Source organism: Mytilus californianus, unplaced genomic scaffold (genome assembly GCF_021869535.1).
Source record: "Mytilus californianus isolate M0D057914Y unplaced genomic scaffold, xbMytCali1.0.p SCAF_11, whole genome shotgun sequence".
NCBI classification, from domain to species: Eukaryota; Metazoa; Mollusca; class Bivalvia; order Mytilida; family Mytilidae; genus Mytilus; species Mytilus californianus.
This window is the reverse complement of record NW_026262593.1, coordinates 54882972-54910801: the sequence shown is the minus strand read 5'-3', so window position 1 is coordinate 54910801 and position 27830 is coordinate 54882972. Positions and strand designations below refer to the sequence as shown.

Sequence of the window (27830 nt, the reverse complement as noted above, 5' to 3'; positions counted from 1 at the left end):
ATATTCAGTGAAAAAAGTCTAAGGTTTGATTCCTTAGTATAACAAAAACAGTATAACAAAAATACTGAGATCTGAGGCAAATTCAAAAAGGGGAAGTCCAAAATCATTTATTCATATTTGTGTCGAAAATGATGAGTTCTTTGAAAAGTTCACGTGTTTAGTTCTTATAAATCCCATCATGGCGTTCAACTTTTTGGGTTTAAGCGTTCCGAATAATGGTCAATCAAGAAAACATTCGGACGTACGAAATAAATATATTGTTATTTTAATTTTCCCACCATCGTGTATTCATATTAAAATATGAAAGGCAACAATAAATGCTGTTTCCGGTTGCCAAATTTACTATCATTACCCGCGTGTGTTATCATTCAGATAGAATAAGTATTCCCCTTTCAATACAGTATTTTCCGCTGCCGTGTGATTGGTGAAGCCCAGTTTTAGGGTACAATGTGTTTCCCTTGCCTTAGTGAGATATGAAGCTTTTTTCACCAAGATTTTTTTTCCCGAGAAATCTTTTATGTTTTTAGGGCTAACGTATCTTCATTTCTCCCGAAGACTATTGCAATTAATGTTTTATCCACTTTTTTAAATCCATGATTTGGATCATGATATCAATTTATCTCGAAAAAGATGGAAAAAAGCAGCAACACTGCATTTTCTTGCCAGATGGCCAATTTAGGCTTGTAGGGGCTACCTGTTCTGTGTTAACACTATCATTCCAAAGTAAACACAACATAATCGATTTACAGGATAAAAAACTTTGCTGAGATAGTCATAAAGTCATAAAGTATATAAATGCACTCGGAAAAGTTTATTCCATTCAAATTATAGTATTTGTGTATACAAAAATAATCAGTACCTGATTATGCAGACAGTACCTATTTTCAAATCATGATTCGGAAACGAGGTTTACATTTTCTTGAACTGAACTTTTTATTATGCATTTCCTTCTCAATAACACCACAGTTAATGAACAATAAAACTAAAGTATCTTTTGTTTTTCAGTTTAATATGGCGTCGTCCTTACCGATGTGCGATATTTGTATGACAGATAACATAACAAAATCTGCCTCTGTTTGGTGTTCAGAATGTGAAGAAGCCATTTGTAAAGATTGCGAAAGACAACATGGCCGCATGGGATTAACAAAGAACCACAAAATAATACCCATAAAAGATTACCAGCAATTGCCCATTTCTGTTGCTGCAATCAAACAGAAATGCATACGTCACAGCTTAAAATTCGACTTCTATTGTGTAATTCACAACGAACCATGTTGTGTGTCTTGCGTTGCAGAGATACATGGCACCTGTCAAAAATTGAAGCCATTATCGGAAGTGGTGGGAGGAGTAAAGTCGTCTGCTGCGTTTACAGATTTGGAAGATAGGACAAAAGACATCAGCGCAGTAATTGGCGACCTGATCAGGGAGAAACAAAATAATCGTGCAAGTTTTGGAGTTCAGAAAAATAAAATCCTTTCTGAAGTGCAAAATTTCCGAACGGCAATAAATAACCATTTATTAAAACTCGAAAATGATCTTTTGGATAAATTGGACAACATGGAGAAAAAACAAAACGGAAATATTGATAGTTTTATTGAAAAGCTCTCAGAAATGCGTAACAGTGTTGAAAACATTAATAACGACTTGGAAAAAATTAAGATACATGTATCGAATTTTCAAGCTTTCCTTTGTATACATGAATGGAATAATAAAATTGAGACAGAAGAAAAAGAATGGATGTTTTTACAAACCGACCAAACAATGGACACTTTTGATTTGCACATGGAATTTACACCATTACTTACGAAGTTCGAGAAAGAAGTCAAAGAATTGGGGAAGATAGACGTAAAGTCTTCTTCCTCAAAGAAAATTCTTCTAAAGAAGAAGAAACAGGGACAGATTATGGTTCCTGTTTCTAACACCGTAGATAACATTAAATTGACCAAAATGTGCTCTTTTCAGACACCGGATGGAGTCTCCAACGACATGTTAATTACAGGTATAGACGTGTTTGACGACGGGAGAATCGTGCTGGCCGATTATAGATCTCAAAACAAAAGACTTATTATCATGAATCCAGTAGGCCAGCTTATCAAAACCATAACATTTAAAGATCAATGTTATGATGTTGCAGTAATAGAAAAAGACACCGTTGCTACAACATTAGTTTTCAAGAAGGAAATTGTTATAGTTGATGTTACTTCGTCAAAAGTACAAAGATCGATGCCTACAAGTCACCGATGCTATGGCATAAGCTATACAGGTGAACAATTAGTGGTCAATATCAACAACAAAAGCGTTCAGTTCTTTGATGTTTCTGGTAATGCCGTTTCATCTTTGTCAATAGCCGATATATTTACTTATTGTTCCGTGTTTAATGACCAACTTTATTATACGAAAAGCAAAGTTGATGAAGTCTACTCGATTGATTTAAATGGAATTTTTGTTTGGAAATATGAATGTCAGAAATCAGATAATCCTACTGGTATAACCAACGATGCGTCTGGAAATGTTTTTGTAACGCACAGTGACAGTCATCAAGTGTTGGTATTAGGAAAAGATGGGAAACAATCTAGAATTTTCTTGACAAAAGAAGATGGACTTCAATACCCTAGAGCCATACATTGCAACCGTAAAAACAACACCCTTCTTGTGTGCAATGAATATGGAAAATGCTTTATGTACAAAGTTACGAACTAAATTATTTTAGTTCATACCACTAAAAAATCGAGTTTGTATACTGTATGCACTTTTAATAAAATTTCCGACAAACAGCAGCATGATCAAATCCAAAAAAAAATTATAATTAGTTTTTGCTTCAAATGTGTTAAGGAGACACTCATTATAGACGTCAAACAGTGTGCCTATCATTATTTTTTTCATGAGCAGGTGGATAAGATAATTTAAAAGTTTAAGTTTTGCTTTGACTTGTCATTTAAAAAGGTATTTCACATGATGACTACGAAACTTTTTCCACTCGTTTAAGATATTAAATGGAAACCAAGTGTTCAGCAATTAATTACAAGATATTAGTTTGCACTTTTATGGAAATAAGTGTTCTTGATAGTTTCGTTTCAATTTGCTTTGTTTGGTTTTCTGTTGTTCAATTTGTTTTTGCGTGTTTTGTTCTCGTTTGTGCTATTTGTGTTGACGATGTGTTTTCTGTTCTTGCTTTGCATACTATTGAAGGAGAAAAAAACCACTCATACCACGGCCAGTGCGTATTTTAACAGCACATAAATAGTAAAACCTAAAAAAAGACATAATGTAAGTTTAAAATACAAACTTATATCAAAATTTTGGAGCAAATAATTTATTGATAGATTTTAGAAAAGTGTCGATATTCTGTTCCAAATATTGTTTTAGGCTTAGAATAGAAATATATATTTGAATTGTAATCACAATAGAAACTTATAGAAAAAAATATGATTAGTTTTTGCTTCAAATGTGTTAAGGAGACACTCATTGAAGACGTCAAAGAGTGTGCCTATCATTATTTTTTTCATGAGCAGGTGGATAAGATGATTTAAAAGTTTAAGTTTTGCTTTGACTTGTAATCTAAAAAGGTATTTCACATGATGACTACGAAACTATTTCCACTCGTTTAAGATATTAAATGAAAACTAAGTGTTCAGCAATTAATTACAAATATTAGTTTGCACTTTTATGGAAATAAGTGTTCTTGATAGTTTCGTTTCAATTTGCTTTGTTTGGTTTTCTGTTGTTCAATTTGTTTTTGCGTGTTTTGTTCTCGTTTGTGCTATTTGTGTTGACGATGTGTTTTCTGTTCTTGCTTTGTATACTATTGAAGGAGAAAAAAACCACTCATACCACGGCCAGTGCGTATTTTAACAGCACATAAATAGTAAAACTTAAAAAAAAGACATAATGTTAGATAAAATACAAACTTATATCAAAATTTTGGAGCAAATATGATGTTGATAGATTTTAGAAAAGTGTCGATATTCTGTTCCAAATATTGTTTTAGGCTTAGAATAGAAATATATATTTGAATTGTAATCACAATAGAAACTTATAGAAAAAAATATGATTAGTTTTATTTCAAATGTGTTAAGGAGACACTCATTGAAGACGTCAAACAGTGTGCCTATCATTATTTTTTTCATGAGCAGGTGGATAAGATGATTTAAAAGTTTAAGTTTTGCTTTGACTTGTAATCTAAAAAGGTATTTCACATGATGACTACGAAACTATTTCCACTCGTTTAAGATATTAAATGAAAACTAAGTGTTCAGCAATTAATTACAAGATATTAGTTTGCACTTTTATGGAAATAAGTGTTCTTGATAGTTTCGTTTCAATTTGCTTTGTTTGGTTTTCTGTTGTTAAATTTGTTTATGCGTGTTTTGTTCTCGTTTGTGCTATTTGTGTTGACGATGTGTTTTCTGTTCTTGCTTTGCATACTGGTGAAGGAGAAAAAAAAAAACCACTCATACCACGGTCAGTGCGTATTTTAACAGCACATAAATAGTAAAACTTAAAAAAAGACATAATGTTAGTTTAAGATACAAACTTATATCAAAATTTTGGAGCAAATATGATATTGATAGATTTTAGAAAAGTGTCGATATTCTGTTCCAAATATTGTTTTAGGCTTAGAATAGAAATATTTATTTGAATTGTAATCACAGTAGAAACTAATACTGCAACATTCTCGCAAGTTCTGTAAACCTTCTACAATAAATTATTACAAATCGAGATTATTAGGATAGCAAATGGTATGTCCCACCATTTGTTATCTATAAATGTCTCTGACAGTTTCTGCAAAACTGATTTGCAAAAAAATCCATTTTATTTTATAGAATAATACCCATTACTACATTCTATGAAATGTAGTTCTAAGTCATCTGTCGGAATTATTTTCAACTGTGTATGTTTCAAAGTCGGATAATATCTCATTGAAATGGAATTTTTTTAGGTAGATATTTCGATCATTCCCGATTATATTGCTTTAACCGACCGTTCAGAATTTCAGCAAGTTAATATTGCGACTAACTCTATAGTTACAACATGTCAAATGTGGATTTGTCGGTAAATAGTAGCCAATGAAAAACATGTTTATTACAAATTGCAAGTGTTTACGTTTAGAATTATAAGGATTGAACACCTTGTGACTTGTGTTTAGTTTGTGTGTTAATCGACCCAGTTTACACATCAATTACTTCTATGTGTTTAATCCTATAATGTATCAAAGCATGTCATCGAACTTTAAGCAGATTATTCAAATTATACTTATGATTTTCTACGTTTCAGTTTAAAATGGCGACATCCATATCTATATGCGATATTTGTATGACAGATGATACGACACAATCTGCCTCTGTTTGGTGTTCAGAATGTGAAGAAGCCATGTGTAATGATTGTGAAAAACAACATGACCGGATGAAATTAACAAAGAACCATAAAACTATACTTTTTAAAAGTTTAAGTTTTGCTTTGACTTGTAATCTAAAAAGGTATTTCACATGATGACTACGAAACTATTTCCACTCGTTTAAGATATTAAATGAAAACTAAGTGTTCAGTTATTAATTACAAGATATTAGTTTGCACTTTTATGGAAATAAGTGTTCTTGATAGTTTCGTTTCAATTTGCTTTGTTTGGTGTTCTGTTGTTCAATTTGTTTTTGCGTGTTTTGTTCTCGTTTGTGCTATTTGTGTTGACAATGTGTTTTCTGTTCTTGCTTTGCATACTGGTGAAGGAGAAAAAAAGCCACTCATACCACGGTCAGTGCGTATTTTAACAGCACATAAATAGTAAACTTAAAAAAAGACATAATGGTAGTTAAAAATACAAACTTATATCAAAATTTTGGAGCAAATATGATATTGATAGATTTTAGAAAAGTGTCGATATTGTGTTCCAAATATTGTTTTAGGCCAGCTGAAGGACGCCTCCGGGTGTGGGAATTTCTCGCTGCATTGAAGACCTGTTGGTAACCTTCTGCTGTTGTCTGTTCTATGATCGGGTTGTTGTCTCTTTGACACATTCCCCATTTCCATTCTCAATTTTATTAGAATAGAAATATTCATTTGAATTGTAATCACAGTAGAAACTAATACTGCAACATTCTTGCAAGTTCTGTAAACCTTCTACAATAAATTATTACAAATCGAGATTATTACGATAGCAAATGGTATGTCCCACCATTTGTTATCTATAAATGTCTCTGACAGTTTCTGCAACACTGATTTGCAAAAAAATCCATTTATTTAGCTATAGTTAATGCGTACTTTACAAGCAATCATATACAGAAGGAATCATATCTTATTATTACAACAGTCATTTCATTTCATTTACATTCGTTGACACAACAACAGTGCATATGCTGAAATGACTAGTCTGCTTAATTGATAACGATTGGATTGTATGTTGAAAGTTGTCAGGATTGAGGTCGTACTAAAGATGTCACATATAGTCAACATCTTTGACAATTCCTGTGCTTGTCTCTTTAAAAAAGTGTATATCCTTATGTAGATTAAAACTGGTTTTATAGCTAGCTAAACCTCTCATTTATATGACAGTCTCATCAAATTCCATTATATTGACAACAATGTGTGAACAAAACAAACAGACATAATAGGTAAAAATGTCAAAAATAGGGGTACAACAGTCAACATTGATAAATACACAAACAAATATGTCATCAAAGAAAAACAAAAAGGCATATAGACAAAGCACAAAAACGATAGACAAGAATACAAAAAATTAACATAGCACAATAACACAATGACGGGATGTATAAGTACCGAGCCACGTCAAATGGATATTACAAAAAATAGACTAAACAGTAAAAGTAATAATTTACAAAGACAAATAAAAGAACACTATAACACGTAATTAAGATGATAAACAATGTCATTACCTAGAATCTATACTTTAAGACCATCCTGTATTATTTATGAAGCTGATACGGAATATTTATCAACAAAGTCTTGGTATGTTCCGATGAACTCTTTTAGAAAAAGGACGAGACTTTCTTTGACATAACCCTGGTTCATCATCTTTCTGCTTTAACACTGGTGACGTTTAACAAAGTCTGAGTAGCAGCTGCAAGCTCTTGAATACAGAATGAGTTGTGTCTTACTCCAGATTGCGAGATTTTGACCGAGTGTTGATTCGTATGATTGTTGATGCATGCATATCAGGATACGGTTACCCTGTCGACAAACCCGTTCTTTGTGGAGTTTGTTTCCTTAATTTATCTCTCTGTCGGTTTTTCTCGATTTAAGCATCCGTGGACTACTGTTGCCTTAATTGTAAACATTCTGACAAGGTTGTTTCTAAAGTCTGCACAAGCTTTTGCTCATATAGTAGAAAGCTATAGGTACATGTACGAATAAACATTTCCGTATTTCAACACCATAAATAAGTATAGGTAAATATGACTGTCGAATCAAACAAACTCACTGGCAATTGCCACTCTTATTGAAATATTACTGATTATTGCAATTTTTTTCTCCATACATTTCGACTAGCTAAAATATGTTTCAAAAAATAATGTCAGCTTTCATTTAGCAAAATTTTAAATAACGTTTTTAAAGAATGAATAAACAAAATAGCTTAAGGAGACGAATAAATGTGTGCCTGGTAAACTGTGCCTTATATAGAGATCTGCAATCTAGTTTCTGCTAAGTATCACGACTTTATGACATGAAAATTTACAAAATACTATGTAAAAGTATTGTTCAACATGACACCGGATTACTGGTTTCTTGGCGGACAGTAGCCCGGGAAATGATATTCAATCAGCATCAGTACCTTCATAGGGATAATAAAACCAATTGAGATTATTTCGGTCCGCAAAACACGTGTATCTGGAATAACCTTTATCAGGTTCGTTCGTTACAAAGTGTTTAGAAAGCTGAATATATGAAATGTTTTAGAAGATTTGCATTAACGTTATAACGTATTATTGATTCAGTGGTCAGAATTATTACACAGCTGCCCATATCCTATCATATTTTAAATGTTATTATGTCCTAAATCATGATCTGGGTAAAAAAAGTATCTTATGTCACTTATTAAGATTCATCAATATTTGAAGAATTGAGTTTTGCCTGTAGATTTTTTCTATGTTTTGTTTAATAAAATTGAGAATGGAAATGGGGAATGTGTCAAAGAGACAACAACCCGACCAAAGAGCAGAAAACAGCCGAAGGCCACCAATGAGTCTTCAATACAACAAGAAAATCCCGCACCCGGAGGCGTGCTTCAGCTGGCCCCTAAACGAAATTATGTACTAGTTCAGTAATAATGGACGTCATACTAAACTCCGAAATATATAAAAGAAACTAAAATTAAAAATCATTCAAGACTATCAAAGGCCAGAGGATCCTGACTTGGGACAGGCGCAAAAATGCAGCGGAGTTAAACATGTTTCTGAAGATTTCAACCCTCTCCCTATACCTCTAGCCAATGTAGAAAAAAACAAACACACAGCAATACTCACAGTAAAACTCAGTTTAAAAGAAGCCCGAGTCCGATGTCAGAATAGGTAACAAAAGAAACTAAACAAAATGACAATGATACATAAATTAACAAAGGACTACAAGCAGTTACTGACATGCCAGCTCCAGACCTCAATTAAACTGATTGAAAGATAATGTATACATTATATGAATATCAAGCACAATCCCTCCCGTTAGGGGTTTAGTATCATACTATTATAAAGTATATGAAAAAAACATAACCCGTATCATGCCAATAACTGGTTTTAGAATAAATATGTTTAATTCCGATGCAAAGACCCTATAAGTGAATCAATATTATGCCAAAATATGCAATCTTTAATGACCTGACAACAGTATCGTAACTATATCCCTTCTTAATAAGTCTGTTTAAAGGTTTTGTTAGCTTAAGAGTTGAATGCTGACATTTTTGTGCTTTGTAAAGAATATTACCATAAAAGATTGGATGTGAAATACCTGAACGTATAAGATGTCTGCATGTTGATTTATATTTACGAATGATGTCCTTGTACCGATGATACAATTTAGTAAATCTTTTGACTAGTTTGTGATATCGAAAACCCTGGTGTAATAATTTTTCAGTAATAAATAGATTTCTTTCGCTAAAATCTAATACGTTGTTACATACACGAGCGAAATCGTATAAGTTGAGAAATATAAACACCATAAGATGGTGACAAGGGAACGTCACCATCTAAAAATGGATAATTAACAATAGGAAATGAAAAATCATCTCTTTTATTTTATTAACGGATCGTGTAAACTCTCTACGATTTGGAGCTTGTTGTATGCAAATCTATTGTAGAAGACTTGTATATTACCTTTTTGATGTCTTTAGCCTATTTTTTGTCTCTGAGAGTTGTCTTATTGACGAATATCCCACATTTCCTTTCATTTATACTTAAGTTGAATTTTAACAGTACAAAATGTAGGTTTGATGTCGTGGTAAGAATTGCCGTCTATCTTTAAATATGAAGATACAATCATGACAATATACAATAGGTTGTTCTTTCCGGTTCTTCAGTCGAGTCTCTTTGAACCGATTCGTTTTATTTCTAAATTTGCAGAAGGAAAAGGTACAAAGTTTTCACTTGCAAGGTAAAAATCGGTGAGTTGATGAAACATACAGGAATTCTAATATAACAGATTCGAAATAATGTACTTAAAAGATTTTTTAACAATTTTACATGTATCCGAAAAATAAAAATCATACGTCCAGCTCTATACATTGCTATTGATGGCGATTTATAAACAATATGCAAATTAAAAGTGTTTTTGCAAAGAATTGCATCGACAATAATTGATATGTATATTTATTCATTTCCGTTTGAATATTTGAGTTAGTTCAGAATGTTATTACCTTTTTATTTTATAGAATAATACCCATTACTACATTCTATGAAATGTAGTTCTAAGTCATCTGTCGGCATTATTTTCAACTGTGTATGTTTCAAAGTCGGATAATATCTCATTGAAATGGAATTTTTTAGGTAGATATTTCGATCATTCCCGATTATATTGCTTTAACCGACCGTTCAGAATTTCAGCAAGTTAATATTGCGACTAACTCTATAGTTACAACATGTCAAATGTGGATTTGTCGGTAAATAGTAGCCAATGAAAAACATGTTTATTACAAATTGCAAGTGTTTACGTTTAGAATTATAAGGATTGAACACCTTGTGACTTGTGTTTAGTTTGTGTGTTAATCGACCCAGTTTACACATCAATTACTTCTATGTGTTTAATCCTATAATGTATCAAAGCATGTCATCGAACTTTAAGCAGATTATTCAAATTATACTTATGATTTTCTACGTTTAAGTTTAAAATGGCGACATCCATATCTATATGCGATATTTGTATGACAGATGATACGACACAATCTGCCTCTGTTTGGTGTTCAGAATGTGAAGAAGCCATGTGTAATGATTGTGAAAACAACATGACCGGATGAAATTAACAAAGAACCATAAAACTATACTTTTTTAAAGTTTAAGTTTTGCTTTGACTTGTAATCTAAAAAGGTATTTCACATGATGACTACGAAACTATTTCCACTCGTTTAAGATATTAAATGAAAACTAAGTGTTCAGCTATTAATTACAAGATATTAGTTTGCACTTTTATGGAAATAAGTGTTCTTGATAGTTTCGTTTCAATTTGCTTTGTTTGGTGTTCTGTTGTTCAATTTGTTTTTGCGTGTTTTGTTCTCGTTTGTGCTATTTGTGTTGACAATGTGTTTTCTGTTCTTGCTTTGCATACTGGTGAAGGAGAAAAAAAACCACTCATACCACGGTCAGTGCGTATTTTAACAGCACATAAATAGTAAACTTAAAAAAAGACATAATGGTAGTTAAAAATACAAACTTATATCAAAATTTTGGAGCAAATATGATATTGATAGATTTTAGAAAAGTGTCGATATTGTGTTCCAAATATTGTTTTAGGCCAGCTGAAGGACGCCTCCGGGTGCGGGAATTTCTCGCTGCATTGAAGACCTGTTGGTGACCTTCTGCTGTTGTCTGTTCTATGATCGGGTTGTTGTCTGTTTGACACATTCCCCATTTCCATTCTCAATTTTATTAGAATAGAAATATTCATTTGAATTGTAATCACAGTAGAAACTAATACTGCAACATTCTTGCAAGTTCTGTAAACCTTCTACAATAAATTATTACAAATCGAGATTATTACGATAGCAAATGGTATGTCCCACCATTTGTTATCTATAAATGTCTCTGACAGTTTCTGCAACACTGATTTGCAAAAAAATCCATTTATTTAGCTATAGTTAATGCGTACTTTACAAGCAATCATATACAGAAGGAATCATATCTTATTATTACAACAGTCATTTCATTTCATTTACATTCGTTGACACAACAACAGTGCATATGCTGAAATGACTAGTCTGCTTAATTGATAACGATTGGATTGTATGTTGAAAGTTGTCAGGATTGAGGTCGTACTAAAGATGTCACATATAGTCAACATCTTTGACAATTCCTGTGCTTGTCTCTTTAAAAAAGTGTATATCCTTATGTAGATTAAAACTGGTTTTATAGCTAGCTAAACCTCTCATTTATATGACAGTCTCATCAAATTCCATTATATTGACAACAATGTGTGAACAAAACAAACAGACATAATAGGTAAAAATGTCAAAAATAGGGGTACAACAGTCAACATTGATAAATACACAAACAAATATGTCATCAAAGAAAAACAAAAAGGCATATAGACAAAGCACAAAAACGATAGACAAGAATACAAAAAATTAACATAGCACAATAACACAATGACGGGATGTATAAGTACCGAGCCACGTCAAATGGATATTACAAAAAATAGACTAAACAGTAAAAGTAATAATTTACAAAGACAAATAAAAGAACACTATAACACGTAATTAAGATAATAAACAATGTCATTACCTAGAATCTATACTTTAAGACCATCCTGTATTATTTATGAAGCTGATACGGAATATTTATCAACAAAGTCTTGGTATGTTCCGATGAACTCTTTTAGAAAAAGGACGAGACTTTCTTTGACATAACCCTGGTTCATCATCTTTCTGCTTTAACACTGGTGACGTTTAACAAAGTCTGAGTAGCAGCTGCAAGCTCTTGAATACAGAATGAGTTGTGTCTTACTCCAGATTGCGAGATTTTGACGGAGTGTTGATTCGTATGATTGTTGATGCATGCATATCAGGATACGGTTACCCTGTCGACAAACCCGTTCTTTGTGGAGTTTGTTTCCTTAATTTATCTCTCTGTCGGTTTTCTCGATTTAAGCATCCGTGGACTACTGTTGCCTTAATTGTAAACATTCTGACAAGGTTGTTTCTAAAGTCTGCACAAGCATTTGCTCATATAGTAGAAAGCTATAGGTACATGTACGAATAAACATTTCCGTATTTCAACACCATAAATAAGTATAGGTAAATATGACTGTCGAATCAAACAAACTCACTGGCAATTGCCACTCTTATTGAAATATTACTGATTATATACAGAAGTGTAATAATTTTTCAGTAATAAATAGATTTGCATACAACAAGCTCCAAATCGTAGAAAGTTTACACGATCCGTTAATTAAATAAAAGAGATGATTTTTCATTTCCTATTGTTAATTATCCATTTTTAGATGGTGACGTTCCCTTGTCACCATCTAATGGTGTTTATATTTCTCAACTTATACGATTCGCTCGTGTATGTAACAAAGTATTAGATTTTAGCGAAAGAAATCTATTTATTACTGAAAAATTATTACACCAGGGTTTTCGATATCACAAACTAGTCAAAAGATTTACTAAATTGCATCATCGGTACAAGGACATCATTCGTAAATATAAATCAACATGCAGACATCTTATACGTTCAGGTATTTCACATCCAATCTTTTATGGTAATATTCTTTACAAAGCACACAAATGTCAGCATTCAACTCTTAAGCTAACAAAACCTTTAAACAGACTTATTAAGAAGGGATATAGTTACGATACTGTTGTCGGGTCATTAAAGATTGCATATTTTGGCTTTAATATTGATTCACTTATAGGGTCTTTGCATCGGAATTACACATATTTATTCTAAAACCAGTTATTGGCATGATACGGGTTATGTTTTTTTCATATACTTTATAATGGTATGATACTAAACCCCTAACGGGAGGGATTGTGCTATATGATACGACACAATCTGCCTCTGTTTGGTGTTCAGAATGTGAAGAAGCCATGTGTAATGATTGTGAAAAACAACATGACCGGATGAAATTAACAAAGAACCATAAAACTATACTTATTGAAGATTACCGGAAACTTTCTGGTTCTGTTACTGACACCAACCAGGAATGTAAAGTTCACAATAGAAAATTCGATTTTTACTGCTTAATTCATAACGATCCATGTTGTGTGTCATGCGTTTCTCAAAACCATGATACATGAAAAGAGTTCAAGCCATTGATTGAAGTAGTGGAAGGTGTAAAATCGTCAGCAGCATTTGAAGATTTAGGAGATAGGGCAAAGGACATTAGTGATCTTATTGGCAATCTGATAAAGGATAAACAAGACCAGAAGGCAAGTTATGAGTTTCAGAAAAATGAAATTATATCCAGGGTGCAAAACGTCCGACAGGCAATAAAATTTCATTTAGATAAACTCCAAACAGATATTTTGGCTAAATTGGACAACGAAGAAAAAAAGCAATGTAAAAGTATTGATAATTTTATTGAAAAGATCTCAGAAATGCGTAAAAATGCCGATGAAATATTAAACGATTTAAAACAGTTCAAACAACAGGCATCCGACTTCCAAGCTTTCCTTGGTTTACACGAATGGAATAAAATAATTGAGATAAAAGAAAAAAATGGATGACATTACAAACCGACCAGATAATGAACACTTTTGACATTCACATAGAATTTTCGCCGATACTTTTCAAGTTTGAGAAAAACATCCAAGAACTAGGGAAGTTATTTGTAACGCCTTGTTCCTCACAGAAAATACTTCTGAAGAAGCAGAAACAAGGACAAACATTAATTTCCATGTCAAGCACTATAGATACCATTAAACTGACAAGAAATCGCTCTTTCCAGACACCAATTGGATCATCAAGGAACCCAATTATATCAGGTATCGATATGTTCGACGATGGTAGAATCGTGTTGACCGATCAATCGTAAAACAATAGACTAGTTATTATTAATCAAGAGGGTGTGTTTATCAAAACCATAAAACTTGAAAGCCAATGCTTTGATGTTGCAGTGATAGGGAAATACACAGTTGCTACAACATTAATTGGAAAGAAGAACATTGCTTTCGTTTACATTAATTCGTCTAAAGTACACAGGTCTATACCTACAAATAACCGATGCCTCGGGTTAACTTATGCAGGTGAACAATTAGTCGTCAGTCTCGATGAAGGGAGGATACAGTTCTTTGATCATTCAGGTAGTACTTTGTCAACGCTGTCAGTAGCCGGTAAATCAAGTTATTGTTCCGTGTTTAATAATCATCTGTATCATACAACACAACGCAGTGATGCAGTCTACAAAGTTGAATTGAATGAGGAAGTTCGTTGGAAATTTGACTGTCAGAAATCAGATTTGCCACTTGGTATAACCAACGATGCATCTGGGAATATTTTTGTAACGTGTAACGCTAGTAATCAATTGATGGTAGTAGGAAAAGATGGCAAGAAATCTAGAATTCTCTTCACAAAAGAGGACGGACTACACAAATCTTTAGCTATCCACTACGACCACAAATCGCATACTCTTCTCGTGTGTAATGAATCCGGGAAATGCGTTGTATATACAGTTACATATTAATGAATTATTCTAAAATACAAAAGAAGAAAATAGTTTAATATATCGATGGTATCTAGCATTCCATCGCTAAACACTTTCCTTATTATATCTGATTCTAGGGAAGCATTTTGTTTGTCATCGAGTGAAGTACCTTAAGCTTTGTTAATATAGTCATAGAAACAGAAAAGATGTCTTTGTATTATAATTCAAAAGTAATACTAAAATCATTTTGAAAAAAAAAATGTAATTGTTATTTGTTTAATTCAAATTTTCGAGGTAAAATTGGAACATTTTTAATTATCTTATTCATGAAAAGATAGTGCAATAACAGAAAACGGTCACACTGTTTTCTTTTCCATGAGCTTTTATCAAGCAACTTTATCACCAGACTAATCATAATTTGATTCTGGAAGATCAAATTGATAGCTTACCTACCCAAAAGGACCAGTTTGATCTGCTGTAATGATTTGGCTTCCGTCTTAAATGGTTATCGTCAGTCGTCATCGCCTGTCGTCTACTACGTTGTCCGGTAATTTTTACAAAAATCTTCGCACCTAAAATAATCAGCATATCTGAACCAAATTTGGCATCATCATCCTTTTGATCCCTTTTTTCAGACAAGAAGTGTCCGATGATTCAGCTCGAAAATCAATTTGGCCGCCAAGGTAAAACACAAAGCATTTGTGTAGGATGCAAGTACCGTCTTCATTAAAAATCCGTTATAGATAAAGAAAATGTGAATGACCAAATAAACATTATAAAATAAGGGGATGTTGTATGATATCCAACTATCGATCAAATAACGTGGGTGTTACAAATTATAGGTCACCGTACGGCCGTAAACAATCATCAAAATTCATTCCTTAGAGTCAGCCATAAAATGTCCGTAACAATTTTACCAAAACAAACAACAAGGGTCTGATTTATAACAAAAAATCAATATTACAGGCTGGTGAAAAAAAGGTGTCGTGGCCAAACATGTTTGTATGTGCTCTACTCTCCCCCTTACCTGGGACAAAATTGAAACAGTTCAAAATAGGAACGAACTGTAAAACCTAGTTTGAAATGGTTTGACACACCATACCAGGTCGACACAGACTATATTCAGAATGTCAAGATCCACTAAATATCTATTTGACCAAACTTTTCAGACGACTCCTTATATGATTTCTTGCTTTAAGAGATCTTTGTTACTTATTTTGCTTATGTATTTCCTTATTATCTTGAATACTATAATATACAAAGGGAATCTTGAAAATCAAACATGATTGGCATTACTAGATCTGCAAATAAGTCTGATAGTTCAAATCGAAAGTCTACACCCTATAGGAGTAATTGTCCATCAAAGAATATTTTTACATTTTTTGAGGTTTAAACCTAATATCTTGAAATATATCATAGAGAGAGATAAACTTCAACGACAAAAAATCTACAAATAAGTCTTCTTACTGAAAACGTCAGTGGATTCTTTATCGCCCTTATTTAGATTTTTTAACTAATTGTTTTGGTTTTTACCTTTTATCATGATTTCATTGAAAACTAAAAAAGAAAAAGAGAAACTTAACATATCAAAAACGATCAGTAGGATCTGGAAATAAGTCAAATGGCTTAACTCACCAATTGAATACCTGTAGGAGATCTTTCCCCTAAATGACGTTTTTTGCTATTGTAATTGTTTTGTATACTATAAAAAAATCCAGATAAAAATAAAAAAAAAACAGAAAGAATGGTCGGTAAGACCAAATCTTTATACGGATCAAGATAGCCAAAATTATCAATTGTCTCATTGCAGGAGTTTTCACAATTATATGACGCTATTTATCCTTTTCGGGTTCTTACGGCAAAATCTATAGTAGATAGAGAGAAATTGTAAACAGCTGAAATGATTAGCAAAACAACATCAACAAATAAGTTAAACAGTCGAAATTATCAAAGGACATTGCACGGGAGTTATTGCTCTTTAATGTCATTTTGCCTTTTCTTTTTTTCTTTGCGACATCATCAGTTTTAGAAAAACGAAAAACCCCAAAATAGTCAGAAAGACAATATCTACAAATAGGAATAAAAAGCTGAAATTGTCGACTGTTTATAGGGGTTATTATCCATACAATACCATTTAACAAAGTTTTGCATTTTCGTCAAAGACTATAAAAGATAGGAAGAAACTGTAAAATAAAAATATCAGCAAGACACGATTTAGAAATAAGTCAAATGGCCGAAATTATCAGACATTTCCTTAAACGCATCTCTGGTTTTCAAATGTTGAAATGTTTAGGTTGAAGCGTTCCTCATCAAGGTAACTTCAGAACAGTGTTTCGGACGGACAAACGTGTTTATTTCATTTAAAAACACTGGGCTGATACTGCTGCTGGTGGGCTGTTAGTCCCCGATGTATCATCAACTCACTAAAACCCTTTCCAGTTCTATAGATCTTAAACAATAACTTATAACAAATCCAGATCATTACGGTAGCTAATGTTATATCCTATCCCATCATTTCGTTATTGTTACATGATCTCTGACTGTTTTTGCTACGACTTTTGTGGTCAAAAGTTCCCAATTAGTTACTTATAGTTAATACGCATTTCACAAGCCATCTTATACAGAAAGAGGAAGTTCAACCCTTACACGTAGCCAACCGTAAAATTTTCATAAAAACAACATTCACTGATACTCGTCAAGATGAACGTCCGACTGTTTCCTAAAGTATGTTTACTCTACAGCCAATAAAAATGAAATTTACTTTTGTGAATTCTTTAAAAAGACAGTGCTCCGCCAAAACAAAAGAACATCTTAACGTTAATATTAAAATAAAAAAAAAAAATAAGTGTAATTATTCATTTCCCTGTAATCTGATAAACATTTACATTTGTAAAGTTAATCTATGCAAACAACACACTAGTGGTGGCAGCAAAATTGTCATGGCCATCCATTACATTACAGCCACGACTAGTAAATAATCTTCTTAACTTAACATATGACATGTATATATAGATAAAAAAAAGAAATGCATGTTCTGATAATCAGAAAAAGTTTAACCAATACGTCAGAAACAGTTTAACGTAGTCATATGTACACGAGTATATCTTTTTTTCCGCTAACGATAGTGGGAAGGATTGTGAGTTCCTATCTGTCGGCCCATTTGTATTTAAACTTAATTTTTGCGTCGTTAGGTAAAACTCAATTGGCAGTAGTAATACCTCTGTTAAAATAACAACAAGTTATATTCGTAGCAAAAAATAGCTTTCAATTTGAAATTTTCTGACAAATAAAAACGTATATTTTCTATGTATCTCGGTCAAGCCATGCCTTAAAACTTGCCTGTTGTCATAATACATTTTGAGGCAAATATGATTAATTTAACATGTTTAATGCGTATAGTTACCGACGCTTAATCCTAAAAAAAGTAGTATCGACCCAGAACTGTAAAAATAAAAAAAATATGACACTTTTATGCGTCTGAATCACTTTTCTGAATTCACCTTCATCAGAAACGCTGAAAGCCAAATGTTTGAAATTCAAGGATGTGTAAGTATCATAACTGTCTCAAATGAATGTTATTATAAAACTTTCGTTTTCTGAAGGAATCAAATATTAATTACCGGTCAGATCTGGCAAAACAGTTTAAGTGACATTTATGTCTATTTGTTTTCTTTGTCGTTCGGTTTCGGTTTCGGTTTCTGTTTTTTTTTTTTTTTTTTTTTTTTTTTTTTGCAGAATACCACAATTATCTTTTTATCAAAACGAGACAATACAAAATATATTATATTTCACAATATCATGAATATGAAACCCTTTTTTCTAGTTATCCAATCGATGGTTTTTTCTCTCTCGTTCTCTTTAAGAATCCCCCTAGAGCCAGAATGTAATTATATAAGAAACAAAAATCATAGGTGACCACTTCGGTGAGAGCAGAACTAACAAATCGTAATGATAAGTATATCAACATACAAACAAAAATTATAGGGGACACCTGGCGAGAGCAGACCTAACAAATCGTAATAATAAGTAAAGCAACATACAAACAAAGATTGCCAGGTACCACTGGTAAGAGCAGATCTAATATTGTATTGATAATTATCTTACCTCCTATAGATTTATGGGGATACGATTGGTTAAAGGACTACACGTGGTGACTACATATATTTGAGATAGGGTGTCCTAAAAAATATAGGGTTAGTCAACATATTGGATAAGTGACTAAATTGGGTTAGTAAGGAGTTACTTCCCTTTAAAAACAAAAAAGAAATCTGAAAGGTTTCAACAGACGAAGAAATTGATAATGAACGATTGAAATAAATTCATAAAACAAATTTAAAGCTAACAAGTTGTTATTGTTGGCATCTGTTTTTTGTATAAACAAATGGAAGTAGGTTCTTAATACTAGGTTTTGAAGACTAAATCACTTTGATAGGCCGCTAGTCTAAATACCACATGTAAAGATAGTCGGTAAGATAAATTCGTTACACGATGTGCTAGTGACCTAATACGATATATATGGTGTCAGTTAATTCCATATGGGGATTCGAGCTTCGCTCTCATCCAATATGGAATTTACTGACCCCATATATATCGCATTAGGTCACTAACACACCATGTAACTAATAATTTAACATCATAGAAACAAATATTATAGATGACCCTGGTGAGTGTAGACCTAACAATTTTAAGGAATAAGTATAGCAACATAGAAACATAATTTATAGGGGACCCCTGGTGATAGCAGACTTAATAAATTTTATAACTAAGTAAAGCCACACAGAATAAAAAGTAAAATAACAAAAATACCAAAAAAATCCAAATAAAATTAAAAACAGAAAGTTCCTTATCAAATTGCAAAACTAAAAGCTCAAACACATCAAACGAATGGAAAAAAAAACCAATTGTCATATTTTTGACTTGGTACAGGCATTTCCTTATGTAGAAAATGGTGCATCCTTCCCTTTAATTTGTATAAAAGCTACCGAAACACTGCGTTAGTGTCCGGGCCAACAATGAATAAGGATGCGAAGATGTTTGGCGTCTTTTTTTCACAATGACATTAGGCCTTTGTATGGCAAATATATGTTATGTTTTACAGTGTCCTTGGGAGAGCTATTTATTTGATTTGATTAAGTCGACGTCGGGGCTCCTTCGTCATGACATTTTGTCAATTAAATGTTCTGTTGATAGTTCTGTGGTACTAGCTTTCGACCGTTTATTATATCTGTTTCACTTGGCCTTCAGATGTTGCTGATATTTTGTAAACGAAACACTGGGTACAACAATACAGGTGAATGTTCATTATCTGATCAAAACTGTTACATAATGTACTTTAGCCACTTATTTTTTCGGACATGCATAGATGAGTTTATTCTATCACTGACAAATTAACAGATACTCAATCGAGACGCGTGATACTAATAAATAAAAGAACGATTAAATATTACTAACGTAAAAAGAAATATACTCGTTTAAAAATGCTGTTGTAAAGTGGTGGAAACTATAAAATATCTGTAATCAAAACAATAAACTTTCAATGGTATTTTCAAACGATTTGTTTTGTTTGAATGCATACATAACTTAGTTTAAAGATTATAGATACAATATATATCTTGAAAAGTACATGTAAATATATGTCGGCTACCTTAGTTTTGAAATAGATTTTATGGATACAAAATATATAGTAATTAGTTCATATAAATATATGTCGGTAACTTTAGTCTTGAAATATATTTGATGGATACAAGATATATCTTAATCAGTTCATGTTAATACATGTCGGTAACCCCTTAGTTTTGAAAAAGAGATTATGTATACAAAATATATCTTAATTAGTTCATGTTAATATATGTCAGTAGCCTTAGTTTTGGAATAGAGTTGATGGATATAAGATATATCTTAATTAGTTCATGTAAATATATGTCGGCTACCTTAGTTTTGAAATAGAGTTAACTCTATGGTTACAAGTTATATCTTAATTAGTTCATGCAAATATATATCGGTTACCTTAGTTTTGGAAGAGAGTTGATGGATGTAAGATATATCTTAATAGGTTCATGTAAATATATGTCGGTACTTTGAGTTTTGAAGTAGAGTTTATGGATACATAATATGTCTTATATAGTTCATGTAAATATATGTCAGAAAACTTAGTTTTGAAATAGAAAAGAATTTGTATCAAATATTTTATGAAAAGTTTTTCCTTATTCTGTCAACACACACGTTCAGCATACGTTTCATGTTTCAAATGTTACAACTAGATATACTGTCATACACTGTATATATAGAGAAATTAGTAAATTAGTGTATTTTAGATGATAAAAGTTGTTCTATCTATTTATAATAATGATGTAACTTACGAATAATAAATATAACTGTTTTTAGATATGAAACATGGAAATGTGATGGGTTTAAGCTAGTTTGTTGAGATCTCAATCCTCAGTCGCTTAACAAAATGTACACAAAAGAACAAAACATAAAAGTCAGTAAACTTTAAAACAAAAACATATTAGATATTAAAAACCAAAGAATTATACCGAATTATAGATCATTTTACGTCCTATACATTTCTAGGAATATAAATTAACTACTTCTATATTGCTTTGATTTCATTTTGAAGAACCCCCCATAAAGCTTCATTTTCCTGTAAGGTGAGCGATCCAGGCTCCAAGGAACTTTTAGTTTTACTTTAAATTTACATAAAACGTTTCGTTATCTACCAGTTAGTACATTTTTAGCTGAATTTGAACACTACAATGTTTATAATTTTTGCTACCGATTTACAGAATGAAGCACTCATAAATTACCAAGATAGTCAAAAATTGTAGAAATAACTTCGCAGGAGTTTTATTTTTTGTAATTTCGTTTATACAAAATATATTCATAAATACGATGCTTCTGATAAAATCATAACATAAGGGACAGAAAAAAGATAGAAATACTGGACCATTTGTGCCGACGACCATATCTACATTCATTTACAAATTCGAAAGTGTCGCTTACTTTGCCCTGACTAAATATTTAATAATCTATCATCAAATATTATCTAGACTAAAACACATGACAATCAAATAAAACTGATGATTTGTTTTTCTAATTTTAGTTGAAAATGGGGACGTCCTTACCAATATGCGATATTTGTATGACAGATGGTACGACAAAATCTGCCTCTGTTTAGTGTTCAGAATGTGAAGAAACCAGCTGCATTAATTGTGAAAAATAACATAGCCGGATGAAATTAACTAAGAACCATATAACCATACCTATAGAAGATTACCAGGAACTTCCTAGTTTTATTGCTGACGTCACACATGAATGTATAGTTAGATTTTTACTGTTTAATTCACAACGAGCCATGTTGTGTGTCTTGCGTTTCTGAGAAACATGACTCATGTAATAAAACATGGAAGCCATTAACGGAGGTAGTGGACGGTGTGAAGTCGTCTGCAGCTTTTGAAGATTTAGAAGATAGAGCAAAGGAAATAAGTAAAGTTATTGGCAATCTGATAAAGGATTAACAAGATAATAAAGTAAGTTTTGAGTATCAGAAAAATACCATTATATCCGAAGTGAAAAATACCAGATGGAGAATCCCTCAAAACACTTATAACAGGAATCGATATGTTCGACGACGGGAGAATCGTATTGACTGACAACCAAAACAATCGACTTATAATTATGAATGAAGAAGGGAAGTTTATAAAAACCATACAACTTAGCGATAGGTGTTTTGATGTTGCAGTAATAGACAAAGACAACGTTGCTACAACATTGGTTGAAAAGAAAGAAATTGTTATATTGTAGATGTTAACTCGTCAAAAGTTCAAAAGCCTATACCAACAAGTGACAAATGCGGAGGTATAACTAATACAGGTGAGCAATTAGTCGTCAATCTAGCCAACCTGACAATTCAGTTATTTGATCTTTCTGGTAATACCTTGTCATTATTGTCGACAGCTGAGCAATCCAGTTATTGTTCCGTGTTTAATGACAAACTTTAGTATACCACACAAAGTGAAAATGCAGTCTACTCGACTGATTTGAATGGTGAAGTTCGTTGGATATTTGACTGTCATCAATCAGACTTTCCATTTGATGTAACCAACGATGCGTTTGGAAATATTTTCGTAGCGTGCAGGGATAGTGATCAAGTGATAGTATTGGGACACGATGAGAAGAAATCTAGAATTCTCTTAACGAAGGAAGATGGGCTGCATAAAATTGTGGCTGTCTAAATGATGTATAACCAAAGTCCCCTTGTATTCATATGTTGTTTGTATATGATGAGGTCTTTTTACAGTTGATTGCACGTGTTTAGTTCTTATACATCCATTCATGTTTTTCATTTTTTTGGGTTTGAGTGTTCTAGATAAAGGTGATTTCAGAAAAGTGTATCGGACGCACTAAATTAATAAGGTGTTATATTAATTTTTCCAATTATCTTGTACTTGTATAAGGATATGATAGACGAAAACAAGCGTTGTTTCTTGTTGCCAAAATGATCATCTTAACCCGAGTTTTTTTTCCATTGCAGATAGAATAAGTATAAAATTTTGATCTGTTTTTTTCATTTATTAAGTCGATCCAACTTAAACTCATCTGGCTCAAAATTCAAGTGCAAGCATTCGCAATCAGTAGTTATCAATCTTCTATCCATGATCCGTGTGTAAGCTTTAATTAGTACTATTTTCATGGTTGAAGCATAGCTTTGAAATAAAATAGAATATGTAGTAGTTACATGGTGTAACATCTTATTACTTGTAAGATGTATTAATCGTTCTGTAAAACAAATTGTCAGATTTAAAATCTAAGATTCTTAATCTCACCCTTTAAAAACATCAACAATTACATAAAAAGGTGAATTTTACGGCTGGCTTTTTTTCCATTTTTGTCAACATTCCTACAATATATAACAAGAACAAAGTATATCATTCCACTGTGAATATTTGATTGGTTGAGACTGTCCGAAGTAACATGACAAAAATACATTATACTCCACTCTGAACACCATATTTAACTCTGACAGGCAAGAGGTAAAGCCCAGTTTTTCTGATATATTTGTGTTTCACTTCCGGAGAAATGAAGCTGTTTTATCCAATAACATTGGTTGTTTTCGGGGCAATCTTTTTTTTTTTAGGGTAAACTGAATTTGACAGAGAAATTAATGTTTATTCCACAACTCATTAAGTTTATTTAACAAAATAAGCGACAAGGACCATGAAAACATTTGATCCTACATTAATATAATTGAACATTGTACTTTCTTGCCATCTGACCGATTCAGGCTTTAAGAGGCCTCTAGTTTTACTTTTACAATGTCTATTCAAAGTTGTCTGCAATGTATAAGGAGTGAAAACGTTGTGCTTCGCTTTCTATTGTACAGTTAAAACAGATAATCGCATCTCTTCTAATAATACTATTTGTGAATAAATAAATAATCAGTTTCGGATCATCCGGACAGTTCCTATTTTCAAATCAAGATTCGGAAACGCAACTTATATTTTCTTGAATTGAACTTTTTATTATGTATTTTTTCGAATTAAAAACAAAAGAGATGAAAAAGTAAACTAAAGTGTCTTTTGTTTTTCAGATTAATATGGCGTCGTCCTTACCGATATGTGATATTTGTATGACAGATAACATAACAAAATCTGCCTCCGTTTGGTGTTCAGAATGTGAAGAAGCCATATGTAATGAATGCGAAAGACAACATGGCCGCATGGGCTTAACAAAGTACCATAAAACAATACCCATAAAAGATTACCAGAAACTGCCTAGTTCTATTGCTGCAATCAAACAGAAATGCATGCGTCACAATTTAAAATTCGACTTCTATTGTGTAATTCACAACGAACCATGTTATGTGTCTTGTGTTTCAGAGGAACATGGTACCTGTCAAAAATTGAAGCCATTATCGGAAGTAGTGGAAGGAGCAAAGTCGTCTGCTGCATTTGCAGATTTAGAAGATAGGGCAAAAGACATCAGCGCACTTATTGGCAATCTGATAACTGAGAAACAAAATAATCGAGCATCTTTTGGAGTTCAGAAAAATAAAATCATTTCTGAAGTGCAAAATATCCGAGCAACAATAAATGATCATTTAATTAAACTAGAAAAAAGATCTTTTGGATAAATTGGACAACATGGAGAAAAAAACAGATCGGAAATATTGATAGTTTTATTAAAAAGCTCTCAGAAATGCGCACAAAAGTTGAAAACATAAGTGGTGATTTGGATAAAACTTTGCGACACGCGTCAAATTTCCAAGCTTTCCTTGGTATACACGAATGGAATAAAACAATTGAGATAGAAGAAAAAGATTGGATGTCCTTACAAACCAACCAGATAATGAATCATTGTGAATTCACATAACATGTTCACCGATACTTATGAAGTTCGAAAAAGACGTCGCAGAATTTGGGAAGATAGAAGTTTAGTTTCGTCCTCAAAGAAAATTCTTCTTAAGAAGGAGAAGCAGGGACAGTTTTTCGTTCCTATTTCTAAAACTGTAGATAACATTAAATTGACAAATATCCGCTCTTTCAACACACCAGATCGAGAATACAGGAAGACGCTTATAACAGGCATCGATATGTTCGACGACGGGAGAATTGTGCTGGCTCATTACCATCCATCACACAATAGACTTGTTATCATGAATCAAGAAGGCGAGCATATCACAAACATACAACTTGAAGAACAATGCTATGATGTGGCAGTAATAGATAAAAACACAGTTGCTACAACATTAGTTTTCGCGAAGAAAGTTGTTATTGTTGACGTAAACTCATCAAAAGTACAAAAGTCTATACCTACGAAAGACGGTTGCTACGGTATTATTAGTACAGGTGAATAATTAGGCGTCAGTCTCTTCAACAAGACCATTCAGTTCCTTGATCTTTCTTGTAATATCTTGTCAACTTTGTCAACAGCCGATACCTCTGTTCATTGCTCCGTATTGAATGACAAACTTTATTATACAACACACAGTAGTGATGCTGTCTACTCAGCTGATTTGAAAGGAGAAGTTCAGTGGAAATTCCACTGTCAGGAATCAGCTTATCCGACCGATATAACTAACGATGCTTCTGGAAATATTTTCGTAGCGTGTAGGGATAATAATCAATTGGTAGTAGTAGGACACGATGGGAAGAAATCAAGAGTCCTCTTGACAAGAAAAGATGGATTGCAAACACCTAGAGCAATACACTACAACCGTAAAACCAACATACTCGTTGTTTGTAATTTATACGGACAATGCTTCCTATTCAAAGTTACAAACTGAATATTTTGTTAATAATGCAGAGAAAATGGCTTTTGTATACTATGTATACTTATATAAATTTTAAACAAAAAGCAGCATGATAACTTATAAAATTGTAATCTCCGAGATTTAAATCATGATTAGCCTTTCGTCAAATATAATAACAGAAACTTATGGAAGAAATGAAACAGTGTGCCTGTCTACTTTGTTTGTACTATTTGCTCATTAACAGATGAGTAAAATTAACAAATATTCGAATTTTACTTAGCTTTTTGGTCGGATCGTTGTCTCTTTGACACATTCCCAGTATCAATTCTCTATTCTATACTCTTGTTTAAATTTTTTAAAAATTAATATTTGTTAATTTTACTCATCTGTTAATGAGCAAATAGTATAAACAAAGTAGACAGGCACACTTATTTGTATAAAAGAAATGATATTCAAAAAACCTAATTTTTTAAAAATTTAAACAAGAGTATAGAATAGAGAATTGATACTGGGAATTTGTCAAAGAGACAACGATCCGACCAAAAAGCAGAAAATACTTCCATTTGTACAAAATTTTAACGGGAGGGCATGTGTTCTGCATTTAATAACTAGATATAAGTTTGAACTTTTATGTAAATATTTCTTGTGTTCTTGTTAGTTTTGTTTCAATGTTCGTTGTTTATTTTTTTCTGTTGTTGTTTTTTTACGTGTTGTGTTCTTGTTTGTGCTATGTGAATTGTGTTTTCTTGCTCTGCATACTGGCGAAGCAGGTATGGAAAAAAACTCATACCAAGGTCGATGGCGGCGGAAACGACTGCGGAGAAGGATGCGTCAACAATTGTTTGTTTGCTTAAGTCAGTTTGATGGGAACTACTTGTGATAGATCAAATATATTTTGTATAAAGTTGCATTGCTATCCGTGTATATTAGTTTGACGGCTATTTCGAGACCTTGCCTCCTAGGTCTAGATCCAGTGACTTTCAATTAACAAACAATAGTCAATGTTAAGTTTTCTGCTTAAGTTAGTTTGATAGGAACTACCTATGATAGATCAATGATGTTTTCTATAAATTTGCATTACTATCAGTAAAAATCAGTTTGATGACTATTTCAAGGCCCTTCCCTCTAGATGAGGTTCAAGCAACTTTGAATTGCTGCAATGGTGGTGTCCATCAAATTGTCTTTTTTCGATTTTTCTGCAGACAGGCGAAACATAACTCTGTGTCAACAGTTTATTTTTCCAAAACATTCCCTTTATTTTTGTTTTATCAATGTGTAATTTACGAGCAGTCATTTGATTTCGTTTACATTCATTGAAATAACAACGGGCCACATGCTGAAATGACTAACCTCCCTAATTGATTATGACTAAATTGTATACTGAAAGTTTTCAGGATTTAGGTCTTACTAAATATATCACATGCAGTCAATATCTTCGACATAATATGTTTTAGTCTCTTAATAAAATTACAAATCATGCATATACGGCTTTATGATGTCAAATATGCTAGTCCAGCTTTTATAACTTTGACCAAACTGTCCACGACTACATATTGTTTGACTTGGTGTTGATAAGATTGACCTCGACTTATCTCAAATATATATGGCACCTATTTGATGTCACAAAGAAAACTGTTTTTTTTTCTATTATAAAAAGAACACACAAATATTGATATTGTAAAATACCAGATGTTCGACACAATACATGTGTGAATCCATTCTGAACTCGTTCGCTACGTCCACATGACAAAAAGTTTCAAATTTTGACTCAAAGCTAATATTTAAC

General features: G+C 32.4%; 3 protein-coding genes across 6 annotated transcripts in view; all 3 read left to right on the top strand.

The window, feature by feature from the left end:
- The window catches only part of LOC127720341 (uncharacterized), a 210699-nt gene extending 207642 nt beyond the window's left edge, over nucleotides 1-3057 (top strand). For both annotated transcript variants that reach the window (XM_052226919.1, XM_052226918.1), the window contains exon 2: nucleotides 1006-3057. In XM_052226919.1, coding sequence (XP_052082879.1) covers nucleotides 1012-2700 — 1689 coding nt within the window. In that variant the 5' untranslated portion in view covers nucleotides 1006-1011 and the 3' untranslated portion in view covers nucleotides 2701-3057. The remainder of the gene's footprint in view (nucleotides 1-1005) is intronic.
- Nucleotides 1-27830, top strand: part of LOC127719250 (E3 ubiquitin-protein ligase TRIM71-like) — a 158768-nt gene that overhangs the window by 70015 nt on the left and 60923 nt on the right. The window lies entirely within an intron of this gene.
- The window catches only part of LOC127720339 (E3 ubiquitin-protein ligase TRIM71-like), a 237430-nt gene that overhangs the window by 193686 nt on the left and 15914 nt on the right, over nucleotides 1-27830 (top strand). The gene's annotated exons all lie outside the window — the stretch shown is intronic.